This window comes from Nicotiana tomentosiformis, chromosome 9 (assembly GCF_000390325.3).
Source record: "Nicotiana tomentosiformis chromosome 9, ASM39032v3, whole genome shotgun sequence".
In the NCBI taxonomy this organism is placed as follows: domain Eukaryota; kingdom Viridiplantae; phylum Streptophyta; class Magnoliopsida; order Solanales; family Solanaceae; genus Nicotiana; species Nicotiana tomentosiformis.
Window position 1 is genome coordinate 66,266,516 of NC_090820.1, and position 19,873 is coordinate 66,286,388.

The 19,873-nt window shown below is 42.6% G+C and overlaps 1 protein-coding gene across 3 annotated transcripts; it reads left to right on the plus strand.

The window, feature by feature from the left end:
• The first annotated feature begins 1,303 nt into the window (after positions 1-1,303).
• Positions 1,304-18,104, plus strand: LOC138899390 (sodium/pyruvate cotransporter BASS2, chloroplastic). Of its 3 annotated transcripts, XM_070185595.1 has the most exons (7): positions 1,708-1,854; positions 1,889-2,017; positions 2,124-2,175; positions 2,312-2,409; positions 2,517-2,675; positions 17,637-17,726; positions 17,825-18,104. In XM_070185595.1, the coding sequence occupies exons 2-7, from the start codon at positions 1,916-1,918 to the stop codon at positions 17,900-17,902; spliced, it is 579 nt and encodes a 192-aa protein (XP_070041696.1). In that variant the 5' UTR covers positions 1,708-1,854; positions 1,889-1,915; the 3' UTR covers positions 17,903-18,104. The 3 variants fall into 3 exon arrangements, with proteins under 3 accessions (XP_070041698.1, XP_070041696.1, XP_070041697.1); XM_070185597.1 differs by lacking the exon at positions 1,889-2,017 and having other exon boundaries at positions 1,304-1,802; XM_070185596.1 differs by having other exon boundaries at positions 1,853-2,017.
• Positions 18,105-19,873: the final 1,769 nt, after the last annotated feature.

Here is a 19,873-nt window from a genome sequence, read left to right on the forward strand (position 1 = left end):
ATTAGAGAGCGAAGTCATGAGCTACTAAATAGATCACAATAGAGTCTCAAATATAAAAATACTGTCTAGAACAAGAAATAGTAGAATAAAAGGAAGGGGACTCCTTAAGCCTCGAATCCAAGTATAGGAGCTCACCAGAAGTCTCTAATCAAGCTCCTAAGTACCCTCTTGAACGCCCCAAGGATACCAGGATCTGCCTAAGACAACGTGTACTTAGTAAGTATCAAGTCGGACCCCAACGAAGTAGTGGTGAGGTTTTGAGTAAAGATACTCAAATTCCATAACCTGTCCAGTTTAGAAATATACACGAAGTAGAAAAATAACCAATAAATAGTGTATGAGAATATCACAGTTAAAGCACGAGATACTAGGCATACTTTTGAAATAAAATGATCAAAAACATAAATCAAGGTCACGAGTCTACATATAAAGATGATATGCAATAGTTAGCATTTATATGTATGCTTTTACATGAGTCCAGAATGTTTATGCATGGTAAAGACTCAAATTTTACATCAACTGGCACTTCTAGTGCCCCGACACTCCTAGTGCTGAACCACTTGTATGCCACCAAAAGAGAAATATAGGAGGACAACTCTAGAGGGATGCATCCGTATCCACACGCAAAATAGGAACGTGACTAGAATGCTCAATACACGGACAACTCACGCGCCATAAAAATCTAAATTCGCACGGACAACTTACGTGCCACAAGCTCAGTCCATGTCAGAGAACTATATGCATGGATGTATGCATTTGAACAAGAGATAAGAATATCTACACAATGCATATGGACAAGAGGAATAAACATGTAAGGATGTATGCATGTGTCTCCTTCTCGAAATAACTTGTTAGTCTTCCACATAATGTCTCATAACTTAGACATATTTTATAATTCTATTTTTAGATATTTTAGCCGAATCCCCGCACCCGTATTCGTACCTGGATTCGTACCCCCGAATCTTAAAATTTAGATAATGAAGGATCCGACCTTTAGATCCTCCTCGTATCGGACACCGCACCAGAGTCCGAGCTACTTAGCTCTGTTGTGCACATTGTGGCCATAAATGCTCATGAGGGTGAGGGCGTGTTTGTGGTATCTGGCAAAAGCCTGACCAGCTGATTGTTAGCCGATCAATGAACTTAGTGTTTTTCCTGAGCATTTTTCGTTGCTGTAGAGGATAGAGATCTGCAATGCATGATTAGCAGGACAGTGATTGTAGCAAGGTGGTAGTTCCACCCATGGAGATGTAGCCCTTTAGCGTTTTTTTTGTAATCAATAAATCAAAAAATTAAACTAAGGGTTGCATTTCCAGAGAACTATTGCCTTACTACAATGGTTGTCTTGGTACTATAAATAGAGAGTGCAACGGATGAAAACGAAAACTTGTTACTATGCTGACAGTGGTCTCCTTTGTTATGTCTAGGATGATTTCTGGCAGATGAAAATTCATTACGGGAAAATGAATGACTGCATGTGAACTTTCAACCGCTATACTTTAGCTTCCTTGGTAATGATGCCATAGTTTTTTAAGCCTGTAGAAAGTGATGGCTGTTGAGGAGAAACAGACCTATGCTATTGCTCAGTGCAAAATTAGGTTCACCTAGACAAGAAATTTGCCATTGGCATATAAAAAAAATGTAGACAACTAATAAGCTAATGACCAGAAACTTTCTTAGAGAAGTTGGTGGAGTAAGTGCTTCTATGGCATCATTGCAGGTGTTCAACTATTGGAGCTATTGTGATGACACCACTGCTTACTAAGCTTCTTGCTGGTCAGCTTGTCCCAGTTGATGCTGCTGTAAGTTGACCTGTGCTGATGTGTTCAATATTTGTTGCATTTATCATAATGCGTCCATGTGAAGAGCTTGATGTATGCAATATCAGTGACATTTATCAAAGTTTATCCCATAAATGCATGTATACAATGGAGAATTTCTGAAATATGCCTTGCACAAGCACCAAAACATTTTCTGGACTCGTCACCAGGCTAATTTGGAGCCTAACAGCGTCAAAGTATGGCTGTTTAAAGTTAGATTTTTCCAAACGAAGCTGATAGCCCTCTTAAAATTGCTCAGATAAAGACTTTCTTCCAATCAATCATCTTCCATTCTCTTTACAGGGTCTTGCTATAAGCACCTTTCAGGTTGTGCTAGTGCCAACAATTATTGGAGGTAACTGGATATTTTAATACTTTCCGTCTTTTTTAATAGTCTAACACAATGGAAAATTGTATTTATGCTGATCTTGCTTTCGTAGAGCTTCAAATAAGATATGCCTATATTAATTCAAGTTTACTTTGTTTTGCAGTTCTATCAAATGAGTTCTTTCCTAAATTTACCTCAAAAATCATCACCATTACACCTTTAATTGGAGTTATTTTAACCACTCTTCTTTGTGCAAGCCCGGTAAGCTTGCATAATTTACTGGCTAGTTTTAGTTGAAGGCATAGTAATGTTCCTTTTCTCTCGCAGATACTACGCTAACCCAGTTTCTATATTTTTTTCTTCTGAAGATCGGGCAAGTGGCAGATGTGCTGAAAACTCAGGGTGCACAGTTACTCCTTCCAGTGGCAGCCTTGCACGCTGCAGCATTTTTTCTGGGCTACTGGCTTTCAAAATTTTCATTTGGTGAATCAACTTCCAGAACCATTTCCATAGAATGTGGAATGCAGGTAGTTATCTTCTGTACTTCTCAGCATAGCGATGAACTAATCTCTGTAGCCACTCTAATACCTTATACCTGTCTTGTCTTTTCTTTTCTTTTGCTTCATGTAAGTCCAGATATACTTTCCATACTATCATCAATTCCTCTGGTTGAGCTCCATACATCAGAGCATATTAAGAAGCATATCTGATGGGTGTCCGATAGTGAAAATGACAAGTCATGCAAAATGCTAATATATAGTATTTCACTATTTCCAGAGGTGGAAAATTGTCTTGTTTTTTGTCCCATTGAAGCATCATTAATCTGTGGTAGTTAGCTATATAAGATTCTGCTGCTGCTACTTCTTACTAACTCGCTTTCCTTCCCTAGGTGGGGGAGGGACTTTGTCACGACCCAAATTCCACCTTAAAGGTCATGATGACACCTAGTTTCTAAAATTAGGTAGCCGATCACTTACAACAATTAAATCACTAAAGACATGGTATAACGAAACAAGGTTTAATATAGATGCGGAAATAAAGGTGATACAAGCCAACACGGGGATAATCACAACATATCCTCAGAACTAGGTAATACAGAGTCACGAGCTCTAACTGAATACATAGAAATATCTCAAAATACAATACTGTTCGGATAGAGAATTGACAATATAATTGTAAGGAAATGACTCCAAGGGATTGCAACGATCAAAGCATCTCTACTTTGAATTCTCACGATCAAAGAAGTTCTCACTGCCTGGGTCGCTACCTCCAACACCTGGATCTGCGCAAAAATGTACGAAAATGTAGTATGAGTACACCACGGTCCGTACCCAGTAAGTATCAAGACTAACCTCGGTGAAGTAGTGACGAGGTCAAGTCATGCGATACTCATTAGTCAAAAATATCCTGTGCAATAAATCAAGACCGACAACAAAAGTATAACAGAAAACAATAATAATAACCTCATCAGAATAAGTGATAACAGTTCAATGCAAGTAAAGGTTCAGTTTCAACATCAAGTCACACAAAGAAACACACACACATAGCACCTTGTGCCCACATTTTTTATCACAACAGCAACACCCACTCGTATCGCTCCGCCCTGACAATAACACAATAGCCACCCGTATCGCTCCGCTCTGACAATATCACTATAGCCACCCGTATCGCTCCGCCAGACAATATCACAATAACCACCCGTATCGCTCCGCATCACAATAACAGTAAAATGCCACCCTTATACACCGCACAACAGCAATCAATCCACAGAACAAGTCTACATGTGCCACAATATCACAAAGACAACAGTACCATAGTTTCCTCACGGATATGAGATCATAATTTATCAACAAGGTGCACAAGAACATGAAAATGGTAAAATACGGATGGGTTTTTAACAAATAAAGTATTACCATGGCTAAAACAAGTGTAATGATCTCGTTCACATAGCCACAAAGTGATGAAGCATATTCCTTATACAATTTATCCCCGAAATAAGGCATATTAATAGACTAAGGTCTATTCCGGTTACAAGCCACACATAACACTCGTGTACACGCTCGTCACCTCGTGTACATGCTCGTCACCTCGTGTACATGTTGCTTTTCACCTCACACAAAATAATATCGAAACCACGAATCGCACATCAATTCAAGCTTAATGAATTATTTCAAAATTCCAATTTCCAAAATTACGCCAAACATGCCTAGACTCGGAATGACCTCAAATTTTACACATATGTCACGACCCCAAATTTCCCTCCGTAGGATGTCGTGACGACACCTAGTCTCTAAGACTAGGTAAGCCTAACAAAACATGCGGAATAATCGAAATAATAATAATTTAAATCTCAAAACATCCAAAACTATATATATAAAGGAAATCTGCAACCCAACATGTACATCTCCCAAAACCCGGTGAAGTATAAGTCACAAGCTCTAGATACAGTGCGGAACGCACCTATACATCACTGTCTACAAAAATATAAAGGAACAAAAAAAGAACAGGATAGAAGGGGACTCCGAGGCCTGCGGACGCGGGCAGGTGTACCTTGAAGTCTCTAAAGCAGCAACACAACGCACTAATATCGAGGCTGATAGGATGTACCTGGATCTGCATAAAAACATGTGCAGAAGCATAGTATGAGTACACCACAACGGTACTCAGTAAGTGCCAAGCCTAACCTCGTTAGAGTAGTGACGAGGTCAGGTCAAGGCCCTACTGGAGATAATAAGAAACAAGACAGAAAATATAATGATATAATGCAAATGACAGGGAAGTGAACAATCAAGAATTTACGGGAAATAACAACACGGAATCAAGCAAAGCTAATACAACACGAAAGGAAAACAAGAATTTTACATGTTAAGGAAACAAGAACCAAACAATACAACAAATAAAGAAGAACGGGGCACTCCCGAGGTACCGCCTCGTAGTCCCAAATCGTAAAAGCAAATCACAGTCTTTCCTTATATCACCGCGGGAGCCTTTATATTTGGTTTTGAAAATTATTTTTTCCGAAATAGTATCCCGCTTTTTAGCCCACCTTATCACACCGCATGGCTTCTAGTAGTTCCCCTACTAGCCACGCGTATCAAGCCCACCATATCTCAACGCATGCGTTTCAACACCCAGACCTTATACCACCGCATAATAATCACAACGGCATGGCAGAAACCTCGTGCAACAACAACAACCGCACGACAGAAACCTCGTGCCACCAATAACAACCGCACGGCAGAAACCTCGTGCAAACAACCAAACAATCACTTCAACAATAACACGAAAGCCAAAGCACAACAACTAAATAAATGATATTTCAAAGATAGCAATTTCAAGTAAAGAATTTCCACAGTTAAGTAATGAGTACGAAAATCAAGAAAAGCAAGTAATTCAACTAAACATGTGATACAAGTTGCAAATAGGAGATAAGACAAGTAGACATGTGAAATTAGGCTAAACATGATGACTATAACGTAGTAAAGTAACTCAATTAAGGCATAAAAAGGAAACTACGTAGCAAAAACCGGAATTTTAACATTTAGCCCGTGTACGCACTCGTCACCTTGCGTACACGACCTTCACATATCACAACTATCACCAAATACCAGATCCTTAGGGAAATTTCCCCCACACAAGGTTAGACAAGTCACTTACCTCAAACCACGCTTAATCAATCAATTAGAAGGCCTTTCACTCGATTTTCCAACTCCAAACGGCTCGAATCTAGCCAAAATAATTTCATACTATAAATATAACTATAGGAAGCTAGTTTAAATAATGAAATAATGATTTTTGCAAGAATTGGAAAAATCGCTCCAAAAAGTCGACCCGAGCCTACACCTCGGAACCCGACCAAAATCATAAAATCTATACACCCATTCGATATCGAATCCAACCATACAAGAATTATCCAAATCCGATATCATTTAGCCTTTCAAAACCCAAAAACTTGGTATAAGAACTTCTGCACTTTTTCCCCAATTTTGAACTCCAAGACCATAATTAAAAGGTGAATTAATAGTTGATTCATGGGAATTAATAAAAAACGAGTTAAGAATCATTACATAAATGCTTCTTCTGAAAATCCCTCAAAATCTCGCCTCAATCCGAGCTCTCAAACTCCCAAAAATGAAAATGAAGCAAACCCTCGAAAAATCCTCTTTTCTGCCCAGTTATGTTGCACCTGCGACCTTACTGCCGCATTTGCGGCTCCGCACCTGCAGAATTTCCATCGCATGTGCGGGTATGACCAATCCCAGCACACTTCGCATCTGTGAGGGCAGGTCGCACATGCGTATGCGCGCCTGCGGCGAGTAAGTCGCAACTGCGCTTCTGGCCGCACCTGCGTTCTTCTCCGTCGCAGAAGTGACGCCGCTTCTGCGGAACAATTGCCGCACCTGCGAGCCATGCCTGGACCGCCCTCTCCGCTTCTGCGTTCCACTGCTTGCACATGCGAGTCCGCACCTGCGGCCAACTTCTCCGCAGGTATGATGACACCAGAACTGGGAGCTTCAGCATTTGCACAAGTCCAAATTTTGTTCCGATATCGATCAGAATCACGCCCGGAACTCCCGGGACCCCATCTGAATTTACCAACTAGTTCCAAAACACCTAACAGACTTATAGCCTGTTTGGTCAAGCTTCTAAAATCTACTTATTTTGAAAAGTGTTTTTGTCAAAAGCGCTTTTCAAAAAAGTACTTTTGGTGGGAAGTAGTTTGTGTTTGGCTAATTAATTTGAAAAACACTTTTGAGCAACAATTAGTGTTTGGCCAAGCTTTTAAAAAGTGCTTTTAAGTGTATTTTTATCAAAAAGTGCTTTTGGAGAGAAGCTATTTTTTCTGCTTCTACTCAAAAGCACTTTTTTTTTCTTCAAAAAGTTTGGGCAAACACCTTAATTTTGGCAAAAAAGTACCTTTGACTAAATAAAGCACTTTTGGCCAAAAAATAAGCTTGGCCAAACAGGCTATTAGTCGAGGCCTCAAATCATCTCAAACAACATAAAAAACACGAATCGCACCATAATTCAAGCCTAATGAACATATATATTTTTAACTTCTACATCCTATGCCGAACCCTACCAAATCAAGTCCGATTGACCTAAAATTTTGCACACAAGTCATAATCGACACTACGGACCTATTCCAACTTCCAGAATCGGAATCCAACCCCGATATCAAAAAGTCCACTCCCAGTCAAACTTTCCAAAAATCTTCCAACTTTCCAACTTTCGCCAATTAACGCCGGAATGACCTACGGACCTCCAAAATGACCGGCCGGGTCATTACATCCTCCCCTCTTAAAACAAACGTTCATCCTCGAATGAGTATAGAGACATACCTGAAGTGGTGAAAAGATGAGGATAACGGCTACGCATATCATGCTCGGTCTCCCAAGTCGCCTCCTCGACTGGCTGACCCCTCCACTGGACCTTAACTGAAGCAATGTTCTTCGACCTCAACTTTCGGACCTCCCTGTCCAAAATGGCTACCGGCTCCTCAACATAAGATAGATCCTTGTCCAACTGGACTGAGCTAAAGTCATACACATGAGATGGATCGCCGTGATACTTCCGGAGCATAGAAACATGGAACACTGGATGATCTGCAGCTAGACTAGGTGGTAATGCAAGTCTGTAGGTCACCTCTCCAACCCTCTCAAGAATATCAAAAGGCCCGATATACCTAGGGCTCGATTTGCCCTTCTTCCCGAACCTCACAACACCCTTCATGGGCGAAAGTCGGAGCAAGACCCGCTCCCCAACCATGAATGCAACGTCGCGAACCTTTCGATTCGCATAACTCTTCTGTCTGGATTGGGCTGTACGAAGTCGATCCTGAATCAATTTAACCTTTTCCAAAGCATCCTGAATGAACCAAGTCTGTACCCAATAGCCTAGCCTCACCCGGCTCAAACCAACCCACCGGAGACCGGCACCGCCTACCATACAAAGCCTCATACGGGGCCGTCTGAATATTCGACTGATAACTATTGTTGTAGGCAAACTCCGCAAGCTGCAAGAACTGATCCCAAGAACCCCCAAAATCCATCACACACGCATGCAGCATATCCTCCAATATCTAAATAGTGCGCTCGGTCTGTCCGTTCGTCTGAGGGTGAAATGCTGTACTCAACTCCACCCGAGTACCTAGCTCATGCTGTACGGCTCTCCAGAACCGCGATGTAAACTGCGTACCCCGGTCAGAGATGATAGATACCGGCACGCCATGAAGCCTGACAATCTCGCGAATATAAATCTGAGCCAGCTGCTCTGACGAGCAAGTAGTCATTACTGGAATGAAATGAGCTGACTTGGTCAATATATCCACAATCACCAAACTGCATCGAACTTCCTCTGAGTCCGTGGGAGGCCAACAACAAAATCCATAGTAATCTGCTCCCATTTTCACTCCGGAATCTCTAGCTTCTGAAGCAATCCACCCGGTCGCTGATGCTCATACTTCACTTGCTGACAATTTAGGCACCGAGATACATACTCCACTATGTCCTTCTTCATTCTCCTCCACCAATAATGCTGCCTCAGGTCCTGATACATCTTCGCGGCACCTGGATGAATGGAGTACCGCGAACTGTGAGCCTCCTGGAGAATCAACTCACGCAAGCCATCTACATTGGGCACACATAGCCTGCCCTACATCCGTAATACACCGTCATCTCCAATAGTGACCTCCTTGGCATTACCGTGCTGAACCGTGTCCTTGAGGACAAGCAGATGGGGGTCATCATACTGACGCTCTCTGATACGATCATAAAGAGAAGACCGAGAAACCACACAAGCCAAAACTCGGCTCGGCTCAGAAACATCCAATCTAACAAACTGGTTGGCCAAGGAGGCCTGAACATCCAAGGCTAATAGCCTCTCTGCTATCGGTAGATATGCTAAGCTACCCAAACTCTCCGCCTTGTGACTCAAGGCATCGACCACCACATTTGCCTTCCCAGGATGATATAGAATAGTGATATAATAATCCTTAAGCAACTCTAACCATCTCCGCTGCCGCAAGTTAAGATTCTTCTTTTTGAACAAATGCTGTAGACTCCGGTGATCGGTGTAGACCTCACAAGGGACACCGTACAAATAGTGCCGCTAGATTTTCAAGGCTTGAACAATAGCTACGAACTCGAGGTCGTGGACATGATAGTTCTTCTCATGCACCTTCAGTTGTCTAGATGCTTAAGCAATCACTTTACCGTCCTGCATCAACACCGCGCCGAGACCAGTGCGCGACGCATCACAATACACAGTATAAGAACCTGAACCTGTAGGCAATACCAATACTAGGGCTGTAGTCAAAACAGTCTTGAGATTTTGAAAGCTCTCCTCACGGTTCTTGGTCCACCTGAACGGAGCACCCTTCTGGGTCAATCTGGTCATAGGTGATGCAATTGACCAGAAGCCCTCTACAAATCGACGGTAATACCCCGCCAAGCCAAGAAAACTTCGGATCTCCGTAGCTGAGGATGGTCTAGGCCAACTCTGCATTGCTTCAATCTTCTTCGGGTCTACCTTGATCCCCTCACTCGATACTACATGGCCCAAAAATGCCACTGAATCTAGCCAGAATTCACACTTCGAAAATTTTGCATATAACTTCTTTTCTCTTAAGGTCTGAAGCACAGTCCTCAGGTGCTGCTCATGATCCTCCCGCCTACGGGAGTACACCAGAATGTCGTCAATAAACACAATGACGAACGAGTCAAGATAGGGCTGAAATACACTGTTCATCAAGTGTATGAATGTCGCTGGGGCACCCAAAAGACATCACAAGGAACTCGTAATGTCCATACCGAGTCCTGAAGGCAGCATTTGGGATATCTGGCTCCCGAATATTCAACTAATGATAGCCTGAACGCATGTCGATGTTAGAGAACACTTTGGCACCCTGTAGTTGATCAAATAGGTCATCAATATGTGACAATTGATACCTGTTCTTCACTATAACCTTGTTCAATTGGCGATAATCAATACACATACGCATAGAACAATCTTTCTTCTTTATAAATAAGACTGGAGGACCCCAAGGCGACACACTGGGCCGAGTGAAGCCCTTATCAAGCAACTCCTGCAACTGTTCCTTTGACTCTTTCAACTCCGTTGGGGCCATACGATAGGGTGGAATAGAAATGGGCTGAGTGCCCGGTAACAAATCAATACCAAAGTCAATATCTCTGTCGGGCGGTATGCCCGGAAGATCCGTCGGGAATACATCTGGATAATCCCTCACTACCGGAACTGACTCGACGGTAGGAGTATCAACATTGACATCTCTCACATATGCCAGATACGCATCAGACCCCTTCTTTACCATCCGCTGAGCCTTTAGAAATAAAATAACCCTACTAGGAACATAATCTAAAGTACCTCTCCACTCTAACCGCGGTATACCTGGCATAGCCAACGTCACCGTCTTGGCGTGACAATCAAGGATAGCATGATAGGGCGACAACTAGTCCATGCCCAAAATAATATCAAAGTCTACCATACTGAGCAACAGTAAATCGGCTTTGGTCTTAAAACCACTGAGAACAACTAAACACGACCGATACACACGGTCAACAACAATAGAATCTCCCCACAGGTGTAGACACATAGACAGGCGAACTCAAAGAATAACGGGATACGCCCAAATACGGAGCAAAATAAGATGACACATGAATAAGTGGAGCCTGGATCAAATAAGAGTGACGCATCTCTATGACAGACCAGAACAATACCTGTGATGACAGAGTCGGATGCAACTGCCCCTGTCCTAGCAGGAAGAGCATAATATCTGGCATGGCCTCCCTTCTAGGGCGACCTCTGCCTGCCCGACCTCCACCTCTAGCTGGCTGTGCAGGTGGGGTGGCAGCTGGTGCGACGACCATGGACTGAGAAGCCTGAGGACCCGGTGGAATACGCGGAGCCTGAGAAGTCTGTGGAGGTGCACCCTTCCTGAATATGGGCAATCCCTCACCATATGACGAGTGTCACCACACTCAAAACAAGCTCTCAGAGGACGTGGCTGGTGTGTCTGGCTCGGGCCTGATCGGTTGGACTGACCGCTGAAAGCACCCCGTGCAGGAGGTGCACTAGATAATGGCGGTGCATAGTAGGGAGCCTGAGGCCTAGGAGTGGCCGGAATACCGCTGGAAGCTGGAAGTGCTGAATGAACAGGACGACTCACATAGCCCCTACCATGACGAGCTACAGCTGGGGCACGAGTACCACTATATGTGCCAGACTCTCGAGACCTGTTGGCCTCCCTCTCCTCTCTCTCCCGGGTCAGCATACCCTCCAATCTCCTAGTGATCCCCACTACCTGCTGGTATGCGATGTCCATCTCCAACCCTCGGGCCATGCTAAATCTAATACCGAGATTGAGCCCCTCGATAAATCGACGGACCTGCTCTCTAACAGTAGCAACCAAGGCTGGTGCATGCCTAGCCAAATCACTGAACCGGACCACGTACTCCGACAGGGTCATAGAACCCTGGCGCAACTGCTCAAACTCTGCGCGCCATGCATTTCTGAGACTCTGGGGAACATACTCCCTTAAGAACATATCCGAGAACTGAGTCCAAGTGAGTGAAACTGCTTCGGTCGGACTACCCAACTCATATGCTCGCCACCACTGATATGCCGCTCCCCTAAGCTAGAACGTAGTGAAAACAACCCCACTAGACTTCGCAATACCCATAGTACGGAGGATACGGTGGCGCTGCTCAAGAAAGCCCAAGGCATCCTCTAACGCCAAGCCATTGAAAGTAGGAGGGTGGTACTTCTTGTACTTCTCTAGCCTGAGCTGCTTCTCCTTAGAAGCTGCTGCCCTAACCCCGGGCTGAACTGGGGCTACCGGCTGCACAGGTATGACCTCTGGGACCTAGTGAACCTGGACCCGCTGCTTTGGGGTACGGCCGGCGGGAGTCTGTGCTCCTCCCCTGGCCTAAGATGTGGCAGGAGCAAGTGGGATCAACCTCGCCTAGCTAAAGTGCCGAACATTCTCAGAAACTGGGCGAGAGTCTCCTGGAGAGCTGGTGCAGTAACAGGCGTCTCGAGTGCCTACCTTCTAATTGGAGCTACTGGTGGCTCCTCTGTAGCAGCTCATGCAGGTGCTCTGGCTGCACCACGTGGACGTCCTCGGCTTCTACCCCATCCCCGGCCTCTTGCGGCTATAGTAGGGGGCGCGGGTGCCTGGTCATCTGATCTAGCTGTACGTGTTCTCACCATCATCTGTGAGAGAATAGAAAAACAGAAATTTAGAATCCGAAGTCAAAGATTTCGCACGATAAGGAATCAAAGAAGTGAAGCTTTTCCTAACAGTTCTATAGCCTCCAGAAGATAAGTACATACGTTTCTGTATCGATCCGCGAGACTCTACTAAACCTGCTTGTGACTTATAACACCTATGAACCTAGAGCTCTAATACCAACTTGTCATGATCCCAAATTTCCCTCCGTAGGATGTCGTGACGACACATAGTCTCTAAGACTAGGTAAGCCTAACAAAACATGCGGAATAACCGAAATAATAATAATTTAAATCTCAAAACATCCACAACTATATTTATAAAGGAAATCTGCAACCCAAAATGTACATCTCCCAAAACCTAGTGAAGTATAAGTCTAAAGCTCTAGATACAGTGCGGAACGCTCCTATACATCACTGTCTACAAAAATATAAAGGAACAAGAAAAGAACAGAATAGAAGGGAACTCTGAGGCCTGCGGACACGGGCAGGTGTACCTTGAAGTCTCCAAAGCAGCAACACAACGCACTAATATTGAGGCTGATAGGATGTACCTGGATCTGTACAGCAGAAGCGTAGTATGAGTACACCACAATGGTACCATTAAGTGTCAAGTCTAACCTCGGTAGAGTAGTGACGAGGTAAGGTCAAGGCCCTACTAGAGATAATAAGAAACAAGACAAGATATAATGATATAATGAAAATGACTGGGAAGTGAACAATAAAGAATTTACGGGAAATAACCACACGGGATCAAGGAAAGCTAATACAACACGAAAGGAAAACAAGAATTTTACATGTTAAGGAAACAAGAACCAAACAATACTGCAAATAAAGAACAACAGGGGCATTCCCGAGGTACCGCCTCGAAGTTCCATATCGTAAAAACAAATCACAGTCTTTACTTATATCACCGCGGGAGCCTTTATATTTGGGTTTGAAAATTATTTTTCCCGAAATAGCATCCCGCGTTTTAGCCCACCTTATCTCACCGCATGACTTCTAATAGTTTCCCTACTAGCCACGCGTATCAAGCCCACCTTATCTCAACGCATGTGTTTCAACACCCAGACCTTATACCACCGCATAATAATCACAACGGCACGGAAGAAACCTCGTGCAACAACAACAACCGCACGACAGAAACCTCGTGCCAACAATAACAACCGCACGACAGAAACCTTGTGCAAACAACCAAACAATCACTTCAACAATAACACGAAAGCCAAAACGCAACAACTAAATAAATGATATTTCAAGGATAGCAATTTCAAGTAAAGAATTTTCACAGTTAAGTAATGAATACGGAAATCAAGAAAAGCAAGTAATTCAACTAAACATGTGATACAAGTTGCAAATAGGAGATAAGACAAGTAGACATGTGAAATTAGGCTAAACATGATGACTATAACGTGGTAAAGTAACTCAATTAAGGCATGAAAAGGAAACTACGTAGCAAAAATCAGAATTTCAACATTTAGCCCATGTACGCACTCGTCACCTAACGTACACGGCCTTCACATATCACAAATTATCACCAAATACCAGATCCTAAGAAGAATTTCCCCCACACTAGGTTAGACAAGTCACTTACCTCAAACCACGCTTAATCAATCAATTAGAAGGCTTTTCCCTCGATTTTCCAACTCCAAACGGCTCGAATTTAGCCAAAATAATTTTATACTATAAATATAACTATATGAAGCTAGTTTAAATAATGATTTTTGGAAGAACTGGAAAACTCGCTCCAAAAAGTCGACCCTGGCATACGTCTCGGAACCCGACCAAAATCATAAAATCCGAACACCCATTCGATATCGAGTCCAACCATACAAGAATTATCCAAATCCGACCTCATTTAGCCTTTCAAAACCCAAAAACTTGGTCTAAGAACTTCTACACTTTTCCCCCAATTTTAAACTCCAAAACCATAATTAAAAGGTGAAATTAACAGTTGATTCATGGGAATTAATCAAAAACGAGTCAAGAATCTTTACCCAAATGCTTCATCTGAAAATCCCTCAAAATCTCGCCTCAACCCGAGCTCTCAAAGTCCCAAAAATGAAAATAAAGCAAACCCTCAAAAAATCCTCTTTTCTGAGTTATGTCGCACCTGCGACCTCTCCACACCAGCGGAATTTCCATCGCAGATGCGGTTATTACTAAGCCCAGCACACTTCGCATCTGCGAGGGCAGGTCGCAGCTGCGCAAGCGCGCCTGCGGCGACTAAGTCGCACCTGCATTCTTCTCCAACACTGAAGCGACGCCGCTTCCGCGAAGCAATTGCCGCACCTGCGAGCCATGCCTGGATTGCCCTCTCTGCTTCTGCATTCCACTACTCGCACATGTGAGTCTGCACCTGCGACCAATCCCTCCGCAGGTGCGATGACACCAGAACTGGGAGCTTCAACATTTGCACAAGTCCAAATTTTATTCCGATATCGATCCGAATCACACCCGGGACCCCGTCTGAATATACCAACTAGTTCCAAAACACCTAACAGACTTAGTCGAGGACTCAAATCACCTCAAACAATATCAAAAACACGAATCGCACCCGAATTCAAGCCTAATGAACTTATAGATTTTTAACTTCTACATCCGATAACGAGCCCTACCAAATAACGTCCGATTGACCTCAAATTTTGCACACAAGTCATAATCGACATTACGAACCTATTCCAACTTCCGGAATCGGAATCCAACCCCGATATCAAAAATTCCACTCCCGGTTAAACTTTCCAAAAATCTTCCAACTTTCTATCTTTCGCTAATTAACGCCGGAATGACCTACGGACCTCCAAATCAATATCCGAACACGCTCCCATGACCAAAATCACCATACGGAGCTATAGGAACCGTGAAAACTCCATTCCGAAGTCGTCTTCACACAAGTCAATCTACGGTCAACTCCTACGACATAAACTTCCAATTTAGGGACTATGTGTCCCATTTCACTCTGAAACTCAACCGAAACAAAAACCAAACATCCCGGCAAGTCACGTAACCATAGAATGAAATAGAGAGAGCAATAAATAGGGAGATCGGGGCTAATACTTTCAAAACGACCGGCCGGGCCATTACAACACAAATCATAAATCTCCACACAAACCTATTCCATGGCTTGAAATCCCAAACAGACATCGATAACCCCAAAGTCAACCATGGGTCAAACCTATCAACTCTCCAAGGCATCAAACTTTCAACTTTCGCCAATTTGAGCCAAATCAACCTAGAAACCTCCGAACCCAATTCCAGACTTACGCCTAAGTCCAAAATCACCGTCCGGACCTAACAGAACTATCAAAACTCCGATCTGAGGTCAAATATGCAAAAGTCAAACTTGGTCAACACCTCCAACTTAAAGCTTCTAAAATGAGAATAATTCTTTCAAATCAATCCCGAACCACTCGAAAACCGAAACTGACCATACACACAAGTCATAATACATCATCTGAAGCTACTCGCCGCCTCAAACCACCGAACGAAAATGCAAATGCTCAAAACGATCGATGGGGTCGTTACAGACTTTGCTCAGAAAATGGAACTTGAATGAACTTTGTTGCAGAAGTGTCACGACCCAAAATCTCACCTAGTCGTGATGGCATCCAACGCCAACATGCTTGGTAAGCCAAGAAATAAGTAACACAACTCGAAAGGAAATCATTAATAATCAATAGATAAAATGACAGAAACTCCAAATTTCACCTCCATTCGGCTTAAATCTAGGAAAAAATAACTTAATAACATCAAACAGCGCTATTGGATTCAATTCCAAACAATAAAGTTTCAATCTTTACCCCATTCTCAAAAAGCAACAAAAGTCAACCCCAGGCCTACACGGTCGAAACACCAGTCAAGGGGTAGATCCCGACTACCCATAACCCCACGAGTCTAAATATGTGATTAGATTCGAAAACCGAATCCAAATCGACTCTCAAACCTCCAAATTTCATTTTCCAAAACATAGTCAAAAACTCTCGAAAGTTCTCTTCTAAATTCTATAATCTAGGTGTAATAATTCATGGGGAAACAAGATATAATATCAAAATCAAGTAGGAAAAACTTACCCTCGGTCCTGGTGTGAAAACCCCCCTAAACAATCGCCCCTCTCCAAGTTTAGGGCTCAAAATATGAGAAAATGGGTTTAAGTTTCGAAATGCACCACTTATAACCAGCTTCAGATGTCGCAAATGCGACCTCAGGCTCGCAAATGCAAACCCCCACTGACCTAACAGACGTCGCAAATGCGACCACAAACATTGCAAAAGCGAAGTGCCCCATCCCGCCATGTCGAAATGCTATCAAAATACTTCGCAAATGCGAAGTCCCAACCTGACAGCTAACATCGCAAATGCGAAGAAGTCCCTCGCAAAAGCGAGGTTCCCCACTCGAATCACACCTGGTGCCTCGTCCAAACATACCAACAAGTCCGAATACATTATCCAAACTAATCCGAAGGCTCGAAATATCATCAATAACATCAAAACCAAGAATCGAACACCAAAACTCATCATACAACCTTCAAATTCAAGAACTTCAAATATTCACAATCAAGCGTTCAATTCATACTAACTTAACCCGGAATGAAACCAAGCTTTGCACACAAGTTCCATATGACAAAGGGAACCTATTTCAAGTTTCGGAATAACAATCCGAACCCGATAGCCTCAAAGTCAACTTGTGGTCAAACTTATGAAATTTCTAAACCTTCAAATTGCCAACTTTCGGCAAAAGAGCCAAATCATCATAAGTACCTCCAAATTCAAATCCGGACATACGCCTAAGTTTACAATCACTATATGAATCTATTGGAACTATCAAAACACGAATCCAGGGTTGTTTACTCACAAGTCAAACCTCGGTCAAGATTTCCAACTTAAAGCTTTCAAATTGAGAATTACGCTATCAAATCAATCCCAAACTTCCCAAAGATCAAAACCAACCATATGAAGCCACTCGAAGTCTCGAATCAGAGAACGAAATGCTAGAACTCAAAACGGCCGGTTGGATCGTTACAAGAAGCTGATCACCTTTTGTTTGTAACTTCTGGTGGTCATATTGTTCACAACATTGGTTAATTATGCATAGTAAGTTGTCATATCAGTAATAAAGAGGGCTATCATCTTTTTTGAAAGGTTATCCAATCTTTTGATGATTACAATTAACGGAAGTCATTTTGGTGAACCCCAAACTAGAGTGGAAAATATGTAACTCTTTTCTTATTTATGTGCGCACAGAGTTCTGCACTCGGATTTTTACTTTCCCAGAAGCATTTCACAAACCCTCTTGTTGCTGTACCTTCTGCTGTTAGCGTGGTCTGCATGGCGGTAGGACCCTGTGCCCATATATTTTCCTTATACATATTTATACCCTACATTTCTTGTCTAATGTAGGGATGTTCTCTCATCGTTACCATGTTTCACAGCTTGGTGGAAGTGCTCTAGCTGTGTACTGGAGGAACCAGCCAATTCCTGTTGATGACAAGGATGATTTTAAGGAGTAGGACCTCCGCTGCTGCTGCTTTTTGTCGTCGTTAGTTTGTTAGATGAAGTTAAAAGCTCAATCATGTCTATTATGCAAAGGCATGGCTGGGTAGCTTGCATTTCTTGGCTGAAGCTGTAGCTGAAGCTAAATTTTGGACCTTAGAAAGTTCTCCAATTTAATATGTTAGAAGCATAGCACTAGAGAGCCTTCCAAAATATTTTAAATATTTTCAATCCGAAACAAGTTCTTCATTTTCAAGAACGAATGCATATGCTCATAAAATAACCAATAATATGCACAAGCACATAATAAATAAAGGTGGGAATGTGTGTTCATAATATAACATATGGCTACGACTAAATCAAGTAGACCGACATCTCAATAATAGGCAATCATGCCAATAAAAAATCCATAAGCCTAAACATAATGTCTAGTATGAACAAATAGGCTCACGTAGACATACAATCAAATAAAGTATAAGTCAAGAAGGACACACGACCAAACAAGGCAAAATAAAGCCTAAAGTCTACCCCGAGCATGAAAAATATCATGGACCCGCATATACACTCGTCACCTCTCATTACATTACACCCAACACATTACAATTAGCAACCATGTCATATCCTAAGGTGTTTTTCCTCAAACCAATATTAGGCAGGATACATACCTCTTTCGGAAAAAGAATCAATCGCCCAATAAGCCCTTCCCTCTATATGTGACCTCCAAATACTGCGAATCTGGACAAACAATACTTAACGAGGTCAAATAAAGTCATAGAAACCAATTCCAAACAATAAAGTTCAATCATTAATTAATTCTCAAAAATTCAACTCGGGCCCACACGGTCAAAACCCGACTCTAGGACTAGATCTTATTAACTCATAACCCCACAAGTCCAAATATGTGATTTGTTTCCAAATCCGAGTCCAAATCCGTGTTCAAAACCTCAAAATACACTCTCTTAAGTTGTAGACAAAACCCTCAAATTTTACTCTTAAATTCCATTTTTTAGGTGTCGAAATTCATGGAGAATTAAGATATATGATCAAATCCAAGTAAAAATTATTTACCCTCACGATCCTAGTGAAATCCCTCTTCAAATTTTCCCCATCTTGTTCTCCAAAACTCAATAGTGGTAAAAATGAGCTATATCCTAAATATTTGGACATAAAATACCACTGCAACCAAAATGTGAATTGCGTTGGCGACCAGCACGTACACGATCACGATGAACCACCAACAGACACCTACACGTTCGTGAGCCTCCATATACGATAGTGAAGAAAACAAGCCTCGGTCTCCAGAATCTCTTACGGGATCGTGAACTAGCCCACACGATCATGATGCTTTTCCAGCCAACACTCGGCTATCACAAGCCTAGACACGCGATTGCTAAGAATAAGTAGGCACTTACGTGTTCGTGAGCCTCCCTATGCTATCATGAAGGAAACAAGCCTCGGTCCCCAGAATCCTCCTACGGGATCGTGAACTAGCCCACACGATCATGATTCTTCGCCAGCTAATGCTCCGCGATCGTGAGCCTAGCCACGTGATCACTAAGAATAAGACCACCCTTACCAAAACCTTTTACGGGATCGTTTCACATACCACGCAATCGTGAAGAGCACCACTGGCAGTAGAAAAACCAACAATCCACTTAGCTCAAAATGATCCAAAACTATCTCGAAATGCACCCGAGCCCTTCAGGACCCCATCCAATTATTCTAATAAGTCTGTATACTCGATTCAAACGTTTCCAAAGGCTCAAACCACCAATAACAACATCAAAACCAAGAATCTCAAATTCTCATAAGTTCAAAATTCCAACTTTCGACTAGAAGCACTGAATCAACCCCATGCCACCTGTGACCCGAACAAAGTATACGTACATGTCCAAAATCATCATATGAACCTACGGAAACCTTCAAAATACTAATCCGGGGTCGCTTACCCATTATTTTAACTTTGGTCAACTCTTCCAACATTAAGC